General features: G+C 38.7%; 1 protein-coding gene across 1 annotated transcript in view; it reads right to left on the bottom strand.

The window, feature by feature from the left end:
* Nucleotides 1–21,632, bottom strand: part of LOC139945741 (cAMP-dependent protein kinase catalytic subunit alpha-like) — a 97,493-nt gene extending 75,861 nt beyond the window's left edge. The window contains exons 1-2 of the mRNA XM_071943123.1: nucleotides 21,485–21,632; nucleotides 20,977–21,064 (exon numbers count right to left, since the gene is read on the bottom strand). Coding sequence (XP_071799224.1) covers nucleotides 20,977–21,064; nucleotides 21,485–21,502 — 106 coding nt within the window. The 5' untranslated portion in view covers nucleotides 21,503–21,632. The remainder of the gene's footprint in view (nucleotides 1–20,976; nucleotides 21,065–21,484) is intronic.
* Nucleotides 21,633–21,883: the final 251 nt, after the last annotated feature.

Raw genomic sequence — 21,883 nt, 5'->3', positions numbered from 1 at the left:
TTTTATCATAAAGGCTATCAAGCATTTTGAAATGCGGACGCAAGCTGTTTTAAAAAAGCGTTTTAGACGAGCATAAAACAAAAAGTGGCAATACACTGCGGTTTTGTGGTGTCTTTTGTTTGGTTGTTTGTTTGTTTGTGATTGTTGTGGTGCTTTTTGGTTAGGCGGGGGGGGGGGGGGGGCGTCAGAGAGTCAGAGAGTGCCGTTTATTTGGGCGGTTTGGAGGGGGCAGTCTAAAGTTTCCCGAGTCAGAATTGAGTGGGATTGTGGGTCCCTGTCAGCGCCTGACCAATTCTGGCTCATAGTGCTGACGGGGGAAACTGGTTAAACACTTGGCAATAATTACGATTCTGCTTCAAAAAGCAGCATGGGCAAATTCTGAGTTAAATTTGGACAGTTTTAGTAATTTCGGTTAATTCTTCAGGAAGGTCTATACACTTTCATATCAAGTATCTCACGTTGGTTTTGGTTCTGACTGCCATAATAATGAACTTTTCAACAACCCCAAGGTATTGCAAACAGAGTCCAATAGGGCAGGAGAGACGATCCACATCGTACAATAGGGTTTCCAAACATCGCTCCCGGCACTATTTGCTTAATCCCTCAACACAAATCTACAGTGGATGTCGTGGGGGACTGCTGACTCAACAACTTGCTCAAACACTATGGGGGTAAAGAGAAGGCCTTGCATGTAGTTCAGTGAAAATATTTATCCACGGGCCCCCTGACTATGAAGTTTGGACTCAGTAAACGTCAGAGGGTCCCATTCCCCAAGTAGCTTCGAAAATGGGTCAAGATGGCGTGGATTATAGTTCAATGTGGCATTATATATTATTAAGTGAATTGAACTATGCATTGATGACAGGTAGTCGGGGCCAGTCATTCTGTTATTATTTTTAACTTGATAAACGTCCTTTATAAACTCAAGTCCACAAGTTAATGTTTTTAAATACACGTCATCCAACAGCACCAGCACAATTAGCGCCAGAACATGACGAATAGGAAACGAGAAGTGCTCAGATGTGGGCGGATAACCTCAATGGAAAAAAAAACACACACAACAGGTATGGACTGAAAACCCAATCCACCTATACAAGGATCCAGTATGAGGTGGGATTCGAACAGGGGTCCACAGAGGTGAAAGGCAGGGTATGAAACCACTGAGCCAACTTGATCCCCTTTGCTATAACGTTCACATTCGTATACACTTTGAAACTAAACATAATACCTAATACAATCTCGCTAAGTAAGACCTACATTTACAGACAAACCGCGGTCAGTAGAAGTATACCAGGCAAATTACAAAACAGTAGCGTTGGTCGTGAGTGTTTCCTGAGCAAAGTTATGCTTAGCATTATTTGGTTTCGGTATTTTGAGGCAGTGGACACTATTGGTAATATTACTCAAAATAATTATTAGCATCAAACCTTACTTGGTAGCGAGTAATGGAGAGAGGTTGATGGTACAAAAACATTGTGAGAAACGGGTTCCTCTGAAGTGACGTAGTTTACGAGAAAGAAGTAATTTTCCACGAATTTGATTTCGAGACCTCAAGTTTAGAATTTGAGGTCTCGAAATCAAGCACCTGAAAGCACACAACTTCGTGTGGCAATGGTGTTTTTTTCTTTCAGTATTATCTTGCAACTTCGAAGGACCAATTGAGCTCAAATTTTCACAGGTTTTGTTATTTTATGCATATGTTTTGTTGATATACACCAAGTGAGAACACTGGTCTTTGACAATTACCAATAGTGCCCAGTGTCTTTAATAGCCGAGAAGCAACCGTATGAAGTGTGTTCCATTGATTGCGAACAGGTCGTACTCTCTGCACTCCCTCAAACTGATGAGTGGTTGATCCATCCAATTACTTTGCGTTGAAATACGATGAGAGTGTGGTATCATGTCAGCCAGTGGCTTCAATAGATGAAACCTATACCATACCCTGACATAAAAATAATGCTTAAAATAATGCAATAATGTTACAGTTCCACTACGTAATAAGGTTGTCATGTGAAGTCAAATAACAGTACTATTGAAATGTATAAAGCATATACACGAGGGGAGTGACCCAATATCCACGTCAAAAGCACTGCGGTATGTCGGTTTGAAGGGAGTGGTAATTAACATAACGTCAGATTACTTTCAGTGGTGAGGCGGTTTTAAAGACGTGTATGATTCTATATTACTCCCTCCCCCCCCCCCAAAAAAAAAAAAAAAAAAAACACACACACACAAAAAACTATAAAAAATTACTGTAGGTAAAGAAGCACTGCAGTTGTTGTTAAAGTATACTTAATTTTGTTGAAAACAGTTCCCTTCTACCTAAAGAACTTGGTTTCTTCACAAAATTCAATATGAAAAAACGTTTGTGTTTCTCAGATTGTATAATCCAATACGGGTTATTCGTCCAACGTCGACATGATAAAACATACCCACTCCAGATTTCTCACAAATGCTACAACTATGTAGCTGAAAATTTGTAAGGTTAGTTTTTATTGTATAGAGATAATTGTTGGGTTAAAAACAGTCGAACGGTTAAAAAAAAAGTATACTAACGTGTCGTCTATATTATAGTGACTCCAATAATGCTTCAATGCATGCGAAAGAGGCTACAAGCATCCAGGTGGGGTAATGTGTCGGCTATACAGTGGGTGCGTTCGTGAAGCTTCCCTGGGTCGACCCCGGTGTGCGGCGTGTTTTTTTCCCCAGGAAGAAACGTGTGCAGATAATAACCCACGTTCGTCCAGGGGAAGAAAAAAAACCGCCACACACCAGGGTCGACCTAGAAAGCCCAGTTTCACTCCACTATTTCCAAATGGATAGTTTATGATTTGTAACATTTCGCCCATTGGTTTCATGTCAACGTGCTTTCTTGTTGGCGTAATATAACAACTGGCAATGTCATTTTCAATTATTTTAATTTTCAGAGTTCCTCACGTGGAACCGTCACGGTTGATTGGTCTACATGAAAATGAGCGAAAGCCATTGAATTTACCACTTCGATTTCTACACACCTGAGGAAAAATGTGTTCACCACTTCATCAAATTCTTTGACGGCGATTTTTTTTTTTACAATTTTAATTTGACCCCATCAATTTCATAAAGCTGTTGTTATCATGTAAAATTAGCGCGGCAAATTTTACAAAAGCTAAACATCTCCTAAGTGTGTCAGCCAACCCGTTCCTGTAGGTTTGGAATAAATTTGCATATTTTGATTATAGGCCTCATACCACTTCTACTCACGAACCCATGTGATATCTGAATTCAAATATTTTTTTCTTGTAAATAATTAACTACATAATATTAGTCATTGCGGAATATGGATCCCCTCATAAAATTTCACACGTAAATTTGTGATAATTTATTATATGGAAAGGTTTGCGGTAACACCATGTAATGACTATCTCTAAATGAGGTGGTTCTGAAAAGAACCGGTGAGTTGAAACCAACGGTCCTTTTCAGAAACTCATTAGAGATAGTCATTACACGGTGTTACCGCGAACCTTCCTATATCGTATTTCCACCTTGCATAGTTGCAAATCCTACTGATATTTATTACTTTTTGAAGTACACGGTAAGTTATTCTTTAAAGCCATTGGACACTTTCGGTAAGCAGTATTGTCCAAGGGCCCACACTTCGTGTATCACAACCTACATATAAAATAACAATCTGTGAAAATTTAGGCTCAATCGGTCATTGGAGTCGGGAGAAAATAACGGGAAAACCCACCCTTGTTTCCGCACGTTTCGCCGTGTCACGACATGTGTTTAAAATAAATCCATAATTCTCGATATCGAGAATTGATAAATGTTTTGATGTTTTCTCAAAAAGTAAAGCATTTCATGGAATAATATTTCAAGAGAAGTCTTTCACCATTACCTTCTGTAAACCCTGTAAGTAATTTGTAAATCTGTGAACATTTTTTTTTATTGTTATTTTTTTTTTACCGAAAGTGTATTAGGCTTTTATTTTTATTCATCAGAATCATTCCATATAATTATCTACTCAACCATAAAACATTTACGGTACTTGGTGTTAATTTACCCTCGCTTGATAACTCGAGTCATTCTGGTGCACCGAGAAGCGACGCGTCGTGACGTATCTTCTTAAAGGCAGTGGACACTATTGGTAAATACTCAAAATAATTATTATCAAAAAACCTCACTTGGTAAGGAGTAATGGGGTGAAGTTGATGGTATAAAACATTGTAAGAAACGGCTCCCTCAGAAGTGACGTAGTTCTCGAGAAAGAAGCAGTTTTCCACGAATTTGATTTCGAGACATCAGGTTTAGAATTTGAGGTCTCGAAATCAAGCATATTTTGAAAGCACACAACTTCGTATGACATTTTGTTTTCTTCTTTCATAGTTATCTCGCAACTCCGACGACCAATTAAGCTCAAATTTCCACAGGTTTGTTATTTTATGCATATGTGGAGATGCACCAAGTGAGAAGACTAGTCTTTGACAATTACCAATAGTGTCCACTGCCTTTAAAGCCACTGGATACCTTTGTTATTAACTTGTCAAATAGCATATTCTCACTTGGTACGTTTCAACATAATATGCACAAAATAACAAATCTGTGAAAACTTGGGCTCAATAATATTGGGTTTGCAAGAGGATGATGAAAGAAAAATACCCTTGTTGCATTACTATATGAGTGCTTTCAGTTGCGTAACAAAAGGCTTCAGCTGAAGTCTTGATTGAGATCTTTCTCAAAACTATACGTTACCTCAGAGGAAGACGTTTCTCACAATGTTTTACACATCAACAGCTCTCCATTGTTTGTTACGAAGTAAGTTTTTATGCTAATAATTTTTTTGAGGAGTTATATGGATAATATCCACTGCCTTTAAGAATTATTACACCTCACCATCATAATCTAAAATGACCGCTCGTAAGGGGAATCGAAGCGTGAAACGTCGCCGAAGGGACAGCGCGTCAGACCCGGCTGAACAACAACCGTTACACGGTGTTAGAAACGCTGGCCCGGTGTGTGGCGTGTTTTTTCCCCAGGAAGACCGTGTGCAGATAATAACCCACGTTCGTCCAGGGGAAAAAAAAACCCGCCACACACCAGGGTCGACCTAGAAAGCCCAGTTTCACTCCACTATTTCCAAATGGATAGTTTATGATTTGTAACATTTCGCCCATTGGTTTCATGTCAAAGTGCTTTCTTGTTGGCGTAATATAACAACTGGCAATGTCATTTTCAATTATTTTAATTTTCAGAGTTCCTCACGTGGAACCGTCACGGTTGATAGGTCTACATGAAAATGTGCAGAAGCCACATTTTCAAAACTGAATTAACCACTTCGATTTCTACACACCTGAGGAAAGATGTGTTCACCACTTCGTGTTAGAAACGCTGGCCCGTGTGCAATGTCCTTTTTATTATTTTGAATAACCATCGTTATCCAGGCAGGAAAAGACTTGGAGAGCCATTTTGTTTAGAGAATTTGTTTTTATACAAATCATTGATGATTCATTATTGATATCATTGGTAAAAGTCAACATTTTGAAAAACACGCATTATACAATACGGCCTGAAAGCACACGAACTTGCTTAGAAGAGTCAGGTTACCAGTCATCAGGGCATAACGTTTACATTGTTGCGACTGGTGCCCCACTCACTTTTTGCTTGGCAAATAAATTATCAAATAAAGCAGTATGTCTCCAATTCGACCTAGATAAAACGGCGCGCGTATGGCTTTTAAAGACACTGGACACCATTGGTAATTGTCAAAGACCAGTCTTCTCACTTAGTGTTTCTCAAAACCTTGCATGGCAACGCACTTATACATCAGGAGAAGAGAAGCAATTTATGTTTAAAGTATTTCTATATATACAAGGCAAGACGCTTGATTTTATTTCAAAAAAACACACAAGCCGCACAATTTGACTTTGACCTTTGAACTTCTCAGCAACAATGCGCATAATCGCATTAAACTTTTGTTGTTTCGATAAAAGTTTGTAATTACTTTTAAACGCAAACAAAATTGAGCAAATTACTCAATGTGTTAATCAGTGGGGACAGATTAAGATATATTATTACTCTATGTCATTTATCGCTTGGACTTTGTGTTGTTCTGAAAGAGGATCAATGTACAATTAATAGATAATCATGAACGCAGAACGATTATTTTTATTTACTTGGCACACAAAACATTTGTGAGAAACAACTCCCTATGAAGTAACGTAGTTTTTGAGAAAGAGGTAATTTCTCACTCAAATATTATAAAGGACTTTAGTTCTGGAGCCTTTTTAGGCATCTGAAAGCACACACAAATTGTGCAACAAGGGTTTCTTCATTATTCTCTTGCAACTTCGATGATCAATTTTATTGAGTCCAAATTTGTACAGATTTGTTATTTTATACAATATTATGTTGGGATATATCAAGTGAGAACGTCCCTGTCGTTGACAACGACCAGTGCCTTTAAAACCGTCCGCTAACAAGGTTTTTAGTTATACCTATTATAATTCCATCCAAACCGAAAACGGCCGTCGGTAATTCGGTTTTTACATCAATCGATTGCTGGTTCAGCTTGATCGGAATAGTAACGTTAATACTGCTATAAAGTATTAACGTGGTACCCTTATGGCGTGCACCCTATCATAGGAGGCCAATGCTATAATAGAACGCCGGGAAGGAAAACTACACTTCGTTCTTATGGCCCTGTTTCCCGCCAATACTTGTTCTATTTATAGCCTAAGCTAGCTTCCCGCTGGTTTGGGGACTAATGGAGCTCGCATGCTGCACTTGTCGCGCAGAATAGAAGTTAATCGACTGACGTGTCTGTCACTGTACATCTTATAAAACTACGACCGAACAGAACTGCTTGTGTCAATAAATTGATTTCGCAGGGAGAATTAATATCTATCGGTTAAAGCTGTGCACTTTCAGTTTTGTAAATTTCGATTTTTTATTTTTTTTATTAGCAAATTTGACATTGTTTCATCTTTGTATTGAATGAGTTGGTCTATATAGAGCAAGGTCCCCTTTGCTCTGTATGCTACGGTGTAAACCTGACGACTTGAAATATCTTGCAACAACAAAACCGAAGTTCTCGGATTCGAATTTATGATGGAAATAAAAACCAAAACTGGTTGTTGTGCGGGGGATAGCTCCATGGTAAAACGTAAGCCTGTTTTAGGCCCACCAACCGCCTATTCATTCATCAAGGCGACGCTTTGCTGTTCTGCTTTTCAAAAAACCTGCTCCTGTAGTAGACCTCTTCAACAAACGGTCTCTAATTTTTTAATTATCTGACAGCATAAAGTAGATATTATAAAACACATGAGATGGGATGAATAGCTTCTTCAGTTCTTTGGAGCACTGTACAGGTTTTCAGCTGACCTGCTTCTAAGATGACCTTAAGCCAATCACCTCACCAGGACATGTCCAAGAAAACGCAAGGGTAAAAAAAAAATAGGCCTTCAGTAAGCCCCTTTCAGTTTCAGCGATGTCATCATGCCTTTCGATTTCGCGCCTACCTGGTCGTGAAATTCAGCGTCTTAAACCCCTCAAGGCAAAATCCATGGGAACGAGGTCATGCACCCGGGAGACACGTCGCGGATTAAGGGTTTGCGGCCTCATCCCCCAGTCACACAACTCGGTTTCCACGAAATTGCTGCTTTTGGAGGATATACCGTCCCTCTCGCATGGTCGCGTTTTAAAGGGAAACAACGAGTGCACGTCAAAATACCATGCCCTTATTACCATCTTTTGGAAGCGCGTATATTAGAGAGGTGCTGTACGCCTGGGCAACATTGCAGTTTCGGAGTCCAGATAACGTCGCTTTAAAGTATACGACCTGCCTCTAGCTACAGGGCAAACTCGGTTCGAATCCCACCCAAGTAATATTATGATTGTTGTGGTATTTTGGCTGGTAACCATACTCTAGCTAGCATTATTGTGTTGTGCTAACCCACTAACTTTGTTTTATGAAAGTGGGCACAGGCCGAAACCGGGCGCCATTTTTGGTACATACTTTCAAAATGGCGGACGGGATCTAACTAAATGCCGGAGCAAGAGTCGGCACATGGTAAGCCACTCTTTCAAAAACGCATAGAAAACATACGAACAGACCCACGATATTATCGAAAACCGCTGACGTAAGCATGACGTACTTGTGACGTTATGAAGGCGAAAGGTGTACAGTCACAAATATACAAGTGTTTCTACATTTAGTCACACATCCCGTTGGCACCTTTAACAGATGTAGAGATTGCTGCCATGAGAACGAAAGGAAATGTACACAGAAACAGTCAACTTGAGTCACCGGAAACTTTTGGGAGGTCACGTCATTTTCTTGTAACATCCCGAGGCTTTTCACAGCAAATGTTGAAGAAACTTCTTTTTTTATCACATGCTGAACATTGTCAAGAGACATGATCTAGAATAAACGTTATGAGACATCGTACGGAAACAACCCATCAAGAGTTCTTAAATGTACTGCACACCTTCGGAATTGGAGATTTATATCCCATGCATAAAATAACAAATCTGTGGATATTTGGGTTCAATTGGTCATTCAAGTTGCAAGAGCACAATGTCAGAAAAAACACCCTCGTTACACAATTTGTTTGCTTTCAGATACATGATAAAAGGCTTCAGCTGAAGTTTTTAAAACCATTTTAAAGCCATTTGACACTTTTGGTAAACAGTATCGTTCAAGGCCCACACTTCGTGTATCACAACTTATATATAAAATAACAAACCTGTGAAAATTTAGGCTCAATCAGTCATCGGAGTCGGGAGAAAACAACGGGGAACCCCACTCTTGATTTCGCGCGTTTCGCCGTGTCATGACATGCTATTTAAAATAAATCCGTAATTCTCGCTATCGAGAATTGATATTGTTTTGATGTTTTCTCAAAAAATAAAGCATTTCATGGAACAATATTTCAAGAGAAGTCTTTAACCATTACCTTCTGTAAACCCTGTAAATTATTTGTATTCTCAATCGATGCATCCCAACATAATGCATGAAACAACAAATCTGTGAAAATTTGGGCTCAATTGCTCATCGAAGTTGCAAGAGAAAAATGAACGAAAAAACACCCTAGTTTTACAATGTGTGGGGTTTCATATGCATAATTATTAGAAGGCTTCAGCTGAAGTTTTTTGTATCATTTTGAGTGAGAAATTACCTCTGTTTAAAAACTGCATTATTTCAGAGGGAGCTGTGTCTCACAATGTTTTACACTATCCAACAGCTCTCCAATGCTCGTAATATTTTTTTTGTGCAGTGCCTTTAACGGGATTGTAGGCTGCTATTGGTAATTGAAATCAACTGTTTGTTCCAATCCTATAATTGTAGATAATAAACCATAAAACTAAGTCGTTTCAAAATGGGGCAGAGTTTTTCAGATATTGCCGAAAATCTTGGAGCGGTAAGTTCTATAACATAACCGATCATCTGATAAAAAAATATGTATTTTATCCCTTTTGACGCACTGTTTGGTTTGGGTGTAGTAGGTCCCATATACAGACAAATTTATCCAAACCCAATGTGTTGTAGCAATGTGTCCGCCATATCTCAAAAATGCTTATAATGTACGTCGACTTTTTAATTTGTTTTGCCTCCCGTACATTTCTCCTAGTCTAAACAGCGCTTAATTATTGATTACAAAACCCATGCATTATTTCTCCTAACGGCGATATACAGACTTGTGAATCCCATTTAAGATAATGACCAGTTTAATTGTCTTTTGATGAGATGATTTGGCACGAAGTTTAGGCCTGCCGCATAGTATGTACGTCTTTAAAGGAACACGTTGCCATGGATCGGACGAGTTGGTCAAAACAAAAGCCTTTGTAACCGTTTTTTTTATAAAATGCATATGTTGGAAAGATGTTATATAAGTAGAATACAATGATCCACACAAGTTTGCCTCGAAATTGCGTGGTTTTCCTTCTACTGTGCGAACTAACATGATCGGTCATTTATAGGAGTCAAAATTTTGACTCCCATAAATGCCGACGTGTTAGTCAACGAGGTAAAAGGAAAACCACGCAATTTCGAGGCATATTTGTGTAGATCATTGTATTCTACTTTTGCATCATCTTTCTAGCCATATGCATTTTATAATAAATGGTTACAAACGCTTTTCAAAGACCAACTCGACCGATCCAAGGCAACGTGTTCCTTTAATGTTTGCAGCGGGGAAAACAAACTCGGCGTGTATATTTATGCAGTAGATTCCATGGAGCCCAATACCAGAATTCAAGTAATGTTTGGCATGCAAAGCGAGTAAGAGCCTGTGATTGATGAAACAAATGGTGATGAATTGATATCCTTGTGTGAAGAAGGTATGGTGAGCCAGGGTACCAGACTTGTATTTCGATAATGTTGCAGGTACTCGTCCCCAGGGGAAAACTAAGGTACATTCAATAACACGTCAGATTGCACCAGGGGGCTCGAGCGCCATGATTGCATTATGCCATGTTTCCAGTGACGGTGTACATTAAAGGCATTGTACACACTATTCAGTGTGTGGTTGTTTTATATAATCAATACAGAATGTAAGTCTTAAAGGCATTGGACACTAATGGTATTTACTCAATTTATTAAAAGTTAGCTTAAAAAAACTTACTTGTCAGCTCTGTATAATAGGCATAGCTCTATTCCAGACGCTTTTTGATTCGGTTAAAACAAGTATTGATACACCATGGCACTTGACACGATTGGTAATGGGTAGTTTGCATAAAATAACAGTTTTTAAACACATGTGATAAATTTGTCTCATCGAAGTTGCAAGAGAACAATGAAAGACAATTACACTAATTGCACAAATTTGTGTGCTTTCAGATACCTAATAAAAAGCGTCAGAGTGAAGTCTTTTTCATATTTGAGTGAAAAATTACCTCTTTCGAAATTTTTCTCAAAAACTACGTTTACTTCAGACAAAATGAAATGAAAAAGCCGTTTCTCGCAGTGTTAATTGTCGCAACAGCTCTCCATTGCTCGTTACCAAGTAATTTTAAATGCTCACAATACATTAGAGTAAAATTACCAAACGTGTCAAGTACCTTTAAAGACTTGCTACTATGTTATTGTCGCAATGTAGGCCTGCGGAGTTTAGAGCATCAATACTGACTTATGTTTCAACACAGAACATACTCTACAAGCAAAGGGCGTAGGACGTGGCCTCGCATGATATGATGGCAATTGGCAGGCGATCACAACATTAGATATATATTTTGAGCAGAGGATCGAATCAGCATCAAAACTAAAAGAAAACCCGTAAATAGGAGTTTAGATTTACAGTGTGTTGCTATTTATGACCCCCTCCCCCCCCCCCCCACCACCCCCGCCAACAGATGACGGTTTACCAAAGTGAAAACGAAACAAGGAAACGTTCAAAAACTAATTTATAATTATGTATGCACGCCTTTAAATTCCAAACATCCCGTTGCTAGTTTGTCGAATGCATACACTGACTTACATTTTGAAACGCCAGAGACAAATAACATTAAAGGCAAGGTGAGGGTTTACTTTTGATATTAATATTGTCAGCCCAGCCCAATATATGCATGCGGAAATTTAGGCTCAATTGGTCATAGAAGATACAAGAAAACAATGAAAGAAAAAACATCCTCGTTGCATAAAATTGTGTTTCTTCAGATGCCTGAGAATGGCTTCAAGTCTGAAACATTTCCCACCCTATTCACATTTTGTATTGAAATATCAACCCTTTCTATGAAGTAACGTAACTTCAAAGGGTGGGTGTTGTTTCTAACAATACTGTTTACAATATCAACAACTCTCCAGCGCTCTTTATCAAGTTTGTGTGGTCTTTAAAGGGAAGGTTCACGTTTGGTAATTGTCAAAGACCAGTTTCCTCACTTGGTGTATCCCATCATCAGCATAAAATCACAAGCCTGTGAAAATTTGACTCGATCGGTCATCGAAGTTCGAGAAAATGATGAAAGAAAAACCACCCTTGTTGGACGAATTTGTGTTCTTTCAGATAGGAATAAAATACTTCTAGCTAGAAGTCTTTTATTAATTTCGTGAGAAATTACCTCTTTCTCAAAAATTACGTTACTTCAGAGGTAGTTGTTTATCACAATGTTTTATACTATCAACAGCTCTCCAATGCTCGTTATACCAAGTCAGTTTTTAAAGGAATACGTTGCCTCGGACCGGACGAGTTGGTCTATAAAAAGCGTTTGAAACCGTTTGTTATGAAATGCATATGGTTAGAAAGATGTTTTAAAAGTAGAATATAATGATCCACACAAGTAGTACTCAAAATTGCACGGTTTTCATTTACGTCGCGAACTAACACGGTCGGCCATTTATGGGAGTCAAATTTTTGCCTCCCATGAATGGCCGACCGTGTTATTCAACGAGGTAAAACCAAAACCACGCAATTTCGAGTCATATTTGTGTAGATCATTGTATTCTACTTTTACAACATCTTTCTAACCATATCGATTTTATACCCAACAGTTACAGAACGCTTTTCAAAAGGCCAACTCGACTGATCCAAGGCAACGTGTTCCTTTAAGTATATTTGTTTTCAGTAATTACCAAACGTGTACCTTCCCTTTAATTGATGGAGTAATCACCAAATACCCTCTCTCTAATCTAACGGTTGATACAACATTGATGCCCTCATTTGTGGAAGGATGCCACAGTTGGACTGTGTGGTCACAAAGAACAGCTCGTCATTAAAAATACATTATATATGAACATGTTAATATGGTATGCCATCTGGCTATTTTTGTTTCACGTTTGGAACTCCGTTTTAAAGACACTATTAACACTACTGGTAATTGTCAAAGACCATTCTTCTCACTTGGTGGTATCTCAACACATGCACAAAATAACAAACCTGTGAAAATTTGAACCCAAATGGTCGTCAAAGTTGCAAGATAGTATAATGAAAGAAAAACACCCTTGTCACACGAAGTTGTGTGCTTTCAGATGCTCAATTTCGGGACCTCAGCTTCTAAATCTGAGTTCTCGAAATCAAATTCGTGGAAAACTACCTTCTTTCTCGAAAACTACTATTACTTCAGAGGGAGCCGTTTCTCACAATGCTTTATACTGTCAACAGCTCACTATTGCTTGTTACCAAGTAAGGTTTTATGCTAATATATTTTTGGAGTAATTACCAATAGTGTCAAATGCCGTTAATCATAGAGTAAGCTTTAATACAGCTAGGAATATTCCCGTATCGTGGGACAAAACAGTCACGCACGATTGGAACCGTGATATATTAGTATGACACTGTATATCAACGCGTAATGATAAAACATGATGTTGATAATGCTAGTCCATTATGATACCCAATCAAGGATACACGTATTTCCCTCGGCGTGCATTTAAAGGCAGTGGACACTATCAAAGACTAGCCTTCAAAGTTGGTGTATCTCAACACATGCATAACATAATTAACCTATGAAAATTTGAGCTCAATCGGTCTTCAAAGTTGCGAGATAATAATGCAAGAAGAAAACACCCTTGTCACACGAAGTTGTGTGCGTTTAGATGGTTGATTTCGAGACCTCAAGTTCTAAATTGGAGGTCTCGAAATCAAATTCGTGGAAAATTACTTCTTTCTCAGAAACTATAATGCCACTTCAGAGGGAGCCTTTTCCCACAATGTTTTATACCATCAACCTCTCCCCATTACTCGTCACCAAGAAAGGTTTTATGCTAATAATTATTTTGAGTAATTACCAATAGTGTCCACTGCCTTTAAAAGGGTCATGGTGTGCTGTTTTTATATTTTCACGCACATAATGGTACAATACGTTGTACTAATAAAAATTGAGGAAACAGTATAGCGAATGCAAACTGCTTAGTACCAGCCAAAAGTACTTTATGGTGCAAAGGCACTGGGCACTATTGGTGATCACATAACAATAGCATACAAACTTACGTGTTCACGATAAATGGAGAGCTGTTGATAGAATTGAACATTGAAACGGCTCCATCTGAAGTAACGTAGTTTTCGGAAAGAAATTATTTCCCACTAAAACATTTAAGTGTGATTTCGACACCTCAGAACTTGATTTTGAGGTCTCGAAATCAAGCGTCAGTCTGAAGGCACACAACTTCGTGTGACAAGGGTGTTTTCCCCCCATTATTATCTCGCAACTTCGACGACCGTTTGAGTTCAAAATTTCACAGGTTTGTTATTGTGTGCATTTCGATGGGATACACGAAGTGAGAAGATTTATCTTTGACAATTACCAAAGTGTCCAGCCGTCGATTTCACCAAACTCTTCCTAACTGAGGATTAATCTTATAGGACTTAAGACGAGTTCAATTCCGTTCAATTTTCTCTTTTCACTGGGCCCGTCGAGTCATTCCCCCTCAAAGTCAAAACACCCCTAAAACACACCATTGTAATTTTGCAAACGTTAGACTAGAGCATCAATCTTGAAAACTATACAAATCTCATGCTACATCACTATAAGGTTTGGGAAAATTTGTGTGTATACACCCAAACCAAACAGTACACTCCAATCACGTCCGCCATACCTCAAAAAGGCTTATAGGACAAATTTGGCCGGACCTATGTCATCCAAAATACATCAAGGTTGGAATTAAACAACCCCCAGATCACGATTGTGCATTGAACCCCTTTAGGGGGCTCTCAAAATCTGTCAAAATATCGAATATTTTGAGGCCTCTAGACAAAACTAATGAGCTTGACGCTCCGTTTTCTCCATTATTTAGTCGGGTGCACCCTAACACTAGACTGCATCAGGGTGACAAACAAAATGGCCGCTTCCAGTCAATGGCCATTTGTTGGAAGCCCACCCTTATTGAAACAGTCAAACCGTTTATATGCGAGCTGTTTTTGATTCTCCACTCGTCAAAGCAAACACTTTGTCCAAACACCAAGGTCTTTTCATTGTGGGTTTTGACGTCTATTATCATTTATCCACAGTCGTTTAGCTGGTGACAATACGTAGACATCGATTAGTGCATGTTGCTATAGGGCCTTGTCAAGCGAATAGAATCATTGGGGGGGGGGGGGGGGGGGGGGCAAGAGGGCTACCGAACTAACCCAGGCCACACTCAGCGAGAGCCGGAGAAGTAGCCCCGATTTATTACATACATATTTTCATTTGGATATTTTTACGAGCAGAGAATCATCATTCAAAACTTCTACTATATCAAGCACAGAAAAACAACATGTTAAATTTAGTATAGGCTGTACTCTGCGTGGGGATTCGGCAGTTCTTTTAATGTAATGATTTGTACTTTTCTGAGAGGAATAAGAGGTGGTTCTGAAAAGAAGTGACTATTGGTTTTATCGACTGTAAGTAATGTAACGATTTTACTTGGTCAGGTTATTTCAAAAAGGAAAGCGACAAAAGATGCAAGTTATAGAGGTATTATGCAGAGGATAAAAACATCATCATTCAGTTTTGGTCTGAAAGCTTACTGATTATGAAGTTCATACCAAAACAATTTTTCCTGTGAAATATTTTTCTCTAAAAATGTAAATCCGAGAAGAAAAAAAACAACGCATCAATGCGTTTAAAATGCTGAAAATTGTTCGTGTATTTTTTCCCCAACTATTTTCTCCGGACTCACACGAAGGACTATTAAATCACTTTTTTCCGGCACAGATTTGTCATTTCACTGGTTGGTTTGATTGGCTCTACCAATCCGACATTAGGGCTAGGATAGTATATGTTAGGGAACGTGGTTGGAATGAGGGTTGACTTAAGAAAATCAAAGCTTCAAAATAAAGACGATCTCTAGAAAGGACTTCTCATGCGGAAAAAAACGTCCCAGCAAAGTTTAAAACAGTTACAAATGGGGACTGGCAACTCTAATAATGATAACCATAAACGCAGCGGCCGTAACTTTGTACTATTCGATGCGGACAGCAGACATTTCGTGGGGAGTCAAAGAGCTTAGAGACCCACAACAATTGGCCAAGACACCGCTCGAGACATGCCATATGTCTCTTGTTGTCGTTGACACGGTAATCCTTTTGTACCTTCGTGAAAAACCCAGAGGCTCCCATACCAGTCGGACACTAGGTATTGCAACAATTACCGAATTAGTACACTCCCCATTTAACAGCAAGCCGTTTAGTTACCTAAATGTAAGATAGTAAGCATAGTTAAGTTATGTATACATTATACATGAGCGGATCCATGCCCGGCCTCCATAATCAACCTTTTACTTCAAATAATCACATTATCACATTTTGAGATAACAACGATGTTTTGAAAGGGATTTTGTTGACATTATATTAATTTAGACTTGAACGATATGTTGAAGAAGAAAAAATTCCACTTGTGGCGGATAATCTTCTTGCATGAGAATGTTTTCTCATGTTTACCAATTTGTTTTTCTCAACATTTAACTCTATAAATCCCTTGAGATATTTAGGATCAAAAATAATAATAATAATAATGGAAATTTATATAGCGCCTATCCATGTAAACATGCTCCTTGGCACTGATCATTACTCACTCTAACTCTAAGTAAGTCTAACAAAATCCTACACCGTATGCTAACTCGACACCTAAATCATTGTTGGGTCTAAACTATTGTACATGTAAAGCGCATTAGCTTATACTTATGGACTTATCGCCCCAATAGCTTATACAGCACTTTAAAAACTTCCGTGCCTGAACTGAATTCTGGATTACTGGTCCCAGAGGGGCACTTCAGGGTCAGGCTGCTGTCCCAGAAAAGGGTTGTTCAAAATGATATGTAACCCTGAGTTATGTGTCATATTGACCCATGTCTGGGTCAGTTTGACCCATTTCTGAGTCATGACTGACCTGGATATGGGTCATATCCAAGAAGGATCCTAATCCGGCTAAAAACTGACCCGGACGTTTTTAAAGTCTTGTCGGTTCTCGGTCAAAAAGGGTGCAAGAATTATTTGGATTATGGGGTAATTTAGGGTTTTAACAAATCATTTGCCGAGTGCTGCCGAGTGCTGACTTCCTTAATTTGTTGGGGTAAAATAATGCACTATCATGCTTGCAGTTGGCCATGAAGTACAACAGGTAATTTTGCTACTGTGGTTCAAATGGGCTGTGGTTGTTATTATTTCGCAGAATCCTTGCACAAAGTGAAAACGAATATCGGAAGGCGTTTCCTTCCTCTGTAATAGATCTATATGTCAATGGGTTAAACAATGTTATCCGTCATTATATAACATATCAAGTTGACAATAATCAAAAGTCTCTTGACATGGCCATGGTCGCAAAATATTCACAACAAATAAAAAATTGTCAGTTTAATATAGGGCTACTTCAATGTAAAGGCAACACAAAACCACTTTTTAAGAAAATCACATTACGTAAAAAGTGAATGTTTTTCGTAAGTTTGTGTTTAGTTGGAGGAAATCACATGACACGGTTCTCTATTAAAGCCATTATACACTTTCGGTAAACAGTATTGTCCAAGGCCCACACTTCGTGTATCACAACTTATACATAAAACAACAAACCTGTGAAAATTTTGGCTCAATCAGTCATCGGTGTCGGGAGAAAATAACGGAAAAACCCACCCTTGTTTCCGCGCGTTTCGCCGTGTTATGACATGTGTTTCAAAAAAATCCGTAATTCTCGTTAACGAGAATTTATATTGCTTTGCTGTTTGCTCAAAAAGTAAAGCATTTCATGGAATAATATTTCAAGAGAAGTCTTTCACCATTGCTTTCTGTAAACCCTGTAAATTATTTGTAAATCTGTGAACTTTTATTTTTTTTTCTGTTCCGAAAGGGTCCAATGGCTTTAATATCTGCTTACACAGTTACAGAGAACGTTGTGCTTTATCAATGCCGATAGCTATGTGCTTTATTATGGTATGGTGCCGTTATAAGCGCAGATTTCCGCGGTAAAAAGCAATGCAATTGGAACCAGACTGCTCACACTTCCCTACGCGATACAGGTCCTCAGCTGTATTAAATTTTGCAGAACGGTATTACTTAAAGGAACACGTTGCCTTGGATCGGTCGAGTTGGTCTTTTTTGACCGTTTTTGACCGTTTATTATAAAATGCATATGGTTAGAAAGATGATGTAAAAGTAGAATACAATGATCTACACAAATATGCCTCGAAATTGCGTGGTTTTCTTTTTACCTCGTCCAAAGACACGGTCGGCCATTTATGGGGGTCAAAATTTTGACCCCCATAAATGGCCGACCGTGATAGCTCGCGACGTAAAAAGAAAACCGTGCAATTTTGAGAGATACTTGTGTGGATCATTATATTCTACTTTTAAAACATCTTTCTAACCATTTCATAACGAACGGTTTCAAACGCTTTTTATAGACCAACTCGTCCGATCCAAGGCAACGTGTTCCTTTAACTTTGGCACTATACACTGTAGTAACTATCAAACCTCGGAGACACAAAACGTTGTCTATGCTCAAGATCACCACAAATCTAAACTTTAGGACACTCGCGAGCTTTAATAGCTGGGACCCACAGTATTGCAGTCAGATATACAATACACAATCCCCTCCAATGGATTTCATTAAGTCAATAAATGGCGGTTTCAATTGACCCTAATCTTTAGTCGATGGTTTCAAAGTGCAATCCTGGAGTGACATCGTGGCATTACCTCTTCCTAAAGCACTGATATAATTCTAATGAAGTGAACACCACACACAACCATTGATGAATATTATCACAAAACAAATCAAATACTACCCCCCCCCCCATGAACTATGCATCGCATACACTGAAATAAAGTATACTACACAATTGGGATGTACGGTGTATGATGGGTTGAAACAGTGGAGCAAAATCCATTTCCAGAGTAAACACCACATTCCATGGTCTCCAACTTCCAACAACAAACCTCCTCTTCTACAACTGAAATCTCATCGTGACGTGCTGACATTCTGACATTAAAAGTAACTGCATTTACAATGTCCAATACTGCCAAACTAATTCACAATTTATTGCCTAAATACAATGTATTTAAAATGTACGTGTGTTGTACAGGTTTTGTGGGGGAACATTCACAGTTGACCCGGGGGGGGGGGGGGGTGGAATGTCAACTATCATCTGCCCGGAGTGGTAGGGGTCTTGGGTTCAAATCCCAATGAGGACCATTTGATTTTTCTCTCAATCCATGTTTAAACTATCATCGATGAAAGATTTAGACCACTTGATGACATGAATATTATTGGATAAACCATTCACTATTGGTTATAAGACAACCTAGTAATAGTTATGTTTTTACTGGGGTAAGATAACCTAAATGAGCAGGTTATCAGTTCCATCCATCAACATATATTTGAACCAAGATAAGGTTGAAAAGAGGGTGATATGTTAAAGGTTGCTCTTGGAGTCTTAGCCCAAATATTAATCAAGAAAATCACATTGGCTTAAATCAATTGGATTATCTTAACACAATTTCGGTCCCTAATTTATTCCTCAAACCACATCCATGAATCTCAGTTGATGCTGTCATGGTTTAGCTGACTCAAGCGCAAGCAACTAATAATGGCTTATTTACTTTTGATTTAAAGACACTGGACACTAACGGAAGGCCTAATTGTCAAAGACAGTCTTCTAACTTGGTGTATCTCAACATATGCATATAAATGACAACCTGTGAAAATTTGAACTCAATTGGTCGTCGAAGTTGCGAGATAATATTGAAAGAAAGAACACCCTTATCACACGAAGTTGTCTGCTTTCAGATGCTTGATTTCGGGACCTCAAAATCAAATTGTAAGTTCTCGAAATCAAATCAAATAATTATTGTAATGGAAAAATGACTTCTCTCTCGAAAACTACGTTACTTCAGAGGGAGCCGTTTATCACAATGTTTTATACTATCAACAGTTCTCCACTGCTTGTAACCAAGTAAGTTGTTTGTCCTAAAAATTATTTTGAGTAATTACCAATAGTGTCCAGTTCCTTTAATTCAATAATTCGCCAAAAGAACAATAAACATTCAATAATTGTTTACTCCATGATTATTAAAACAAGATTCTGCTATACAACAATTGCAAGGGTCGGGGGTTCGAATCCCACCCGAGTAATATGCCTGTGAGATTTGTTCACAGGACTCGGGAAAGTACTGAGTATACAGCGCTAACACACCGGTGTATGGGTAAATAATATAAACAATTAATATTCTTTATCCCCGATGCAAATTAATTTAACATCTTAAAACCAGTTTAATTAATCCCTTACTCGTAATCGGGTTTTGCAATACCAGACAAAACTGCATGCATGCAACCACGTACTCTCCAAAGCTCCATCAATCCAAAAGAACAACAACAACCTTCAAGCATGGTTTACTCCATGATTATAATAATATCCAAACCGGTTTAACGGTAAACCGTATTCAGTTTGTTGCATGCACTAACCGCGTATTCTCAAAACTCCAAGACCGTTTGAGTATCACACAACCATCATCAATGAAAATGCTGAATGAAATAAAATCCAAAGCATATTCTCTCGCATCAAACCCAAAATACACTCAAGATCAAGATACCTGTGAACAAAATAATAACAAACTATAACGAAATCATCCATGAAAGATTTTACTCGAGTATCTACACCTGTTCTGAAATTGCCGTGAAGTAGGCCTTGTGCACACGCGACAGCCAGACACACAGACTTATTGAAAAATAAGTTTGAAATTGAATTGTTTTTTTTTTATTTTTATTTTGACCCATGCAGTTGTATTACTTTAAATCGCACATAATTATTTAATATTTATTTTGTTCTGTGGGATTTGGACCTCAATTTGTTTTGAAAATCGTTCAAAGCAGGCCAAGGAAAATCCATGCAAATAGACAAATAATTTTTAATTTAGTTTTTTTGTTTCTTAGAATAAAAGACCAAAACTCTTTTGTTTAATTACTTAGACCAATGCATTGTATTAAATAATCACATCCCTACTGATTTGTTATTTTATTTTGTGGTATTTAGAACAGATGTTTTCTGAGTAAAATATTTTAAAGCATGCCAACAAAAATAATATTTTAAAAACTTACTGAAGTCGGCGTGATCCGAGCCGCCCGATTTGCTGGATTTCCCCTTGGACATATCGCTGCCGGAATCCCGCGTCACACGGAAGCGTATCTGAGGTAGGTAGAAAGAGGTATATCCGATTTGGGGTTATATAAATCCAAGACGTAGATAGGAGAAGCTCACCCAGTGAGAGTGAGAGGGAAAATGATCACTTTGATTATACTCCAAGATGAAGAAGAGACGAGCTTGGTGATGCTACACTTAATATATATATTTTTTTTCTGCTGGTGGAAGACATCCGAGACGGACCACACCGTGGGTAAATCGCAGCGGGACAGCGGGGCTGTCACCAGGGGTAGAATCACGGTGAACGCTCGGTGTAAAACACACTCGACACCCAGCGCACACCCAGCCCGTATATCAATAATGAAGGGGGCCACCACCACCACGTCAAAAGGGATCCTCATAAAAACTAGTTGACTGACATCCAACTTTCCCCTCCAATAAACTTTGAAAGAAAAGCATACAAACCTTGTCTATAACCGACATGGCTGATATACATATGAATAGCCAACTACTCCAATTCAAGGCGCGTACTCCACACGATCCAAGATAGCGCACGAATTGACACGGCTAGAGAGCTATTATTATTGTTGTGTGATCATCAATGTACCAACGCATGAGTACGTGTACACAGATCTCCACCACATGCCGACCGCACTGCCTGCCTAAGCACGGTTTCCCTATACCCTGTACACACCAGATCAACAACGATTATGATTGGCCGAGTCACTCTTTCCCCGGGTTAACCAAACTCCCAGACGGCTCTGAATGCCGACGACAGTTTCCCCAAACTATTTTAATTTTCTTCCTCCAGACCTCGATGACAGAGTCAGAGGTTACGAGTGTTTAGAAACGAGGAAGATACTG

This window comes from Asterias amurensis, chromosome 13 (assembly GCF_032118995.1).
Source record: "Asterias amurensis chromosome 13, ASM3211899v1".
In the NCBI taxonomy this organism is placed as follows: Eukaryota; Metazoa; Echinodermata; class Asteroidea; order Forcipulatida; family Asteriidae; genus Asterias; species Asterias amurensis.
Note: the sequence above shows the minus strand (reverse complement) of the source record. Positions and strands in the feature narration are given on the sequence as shown.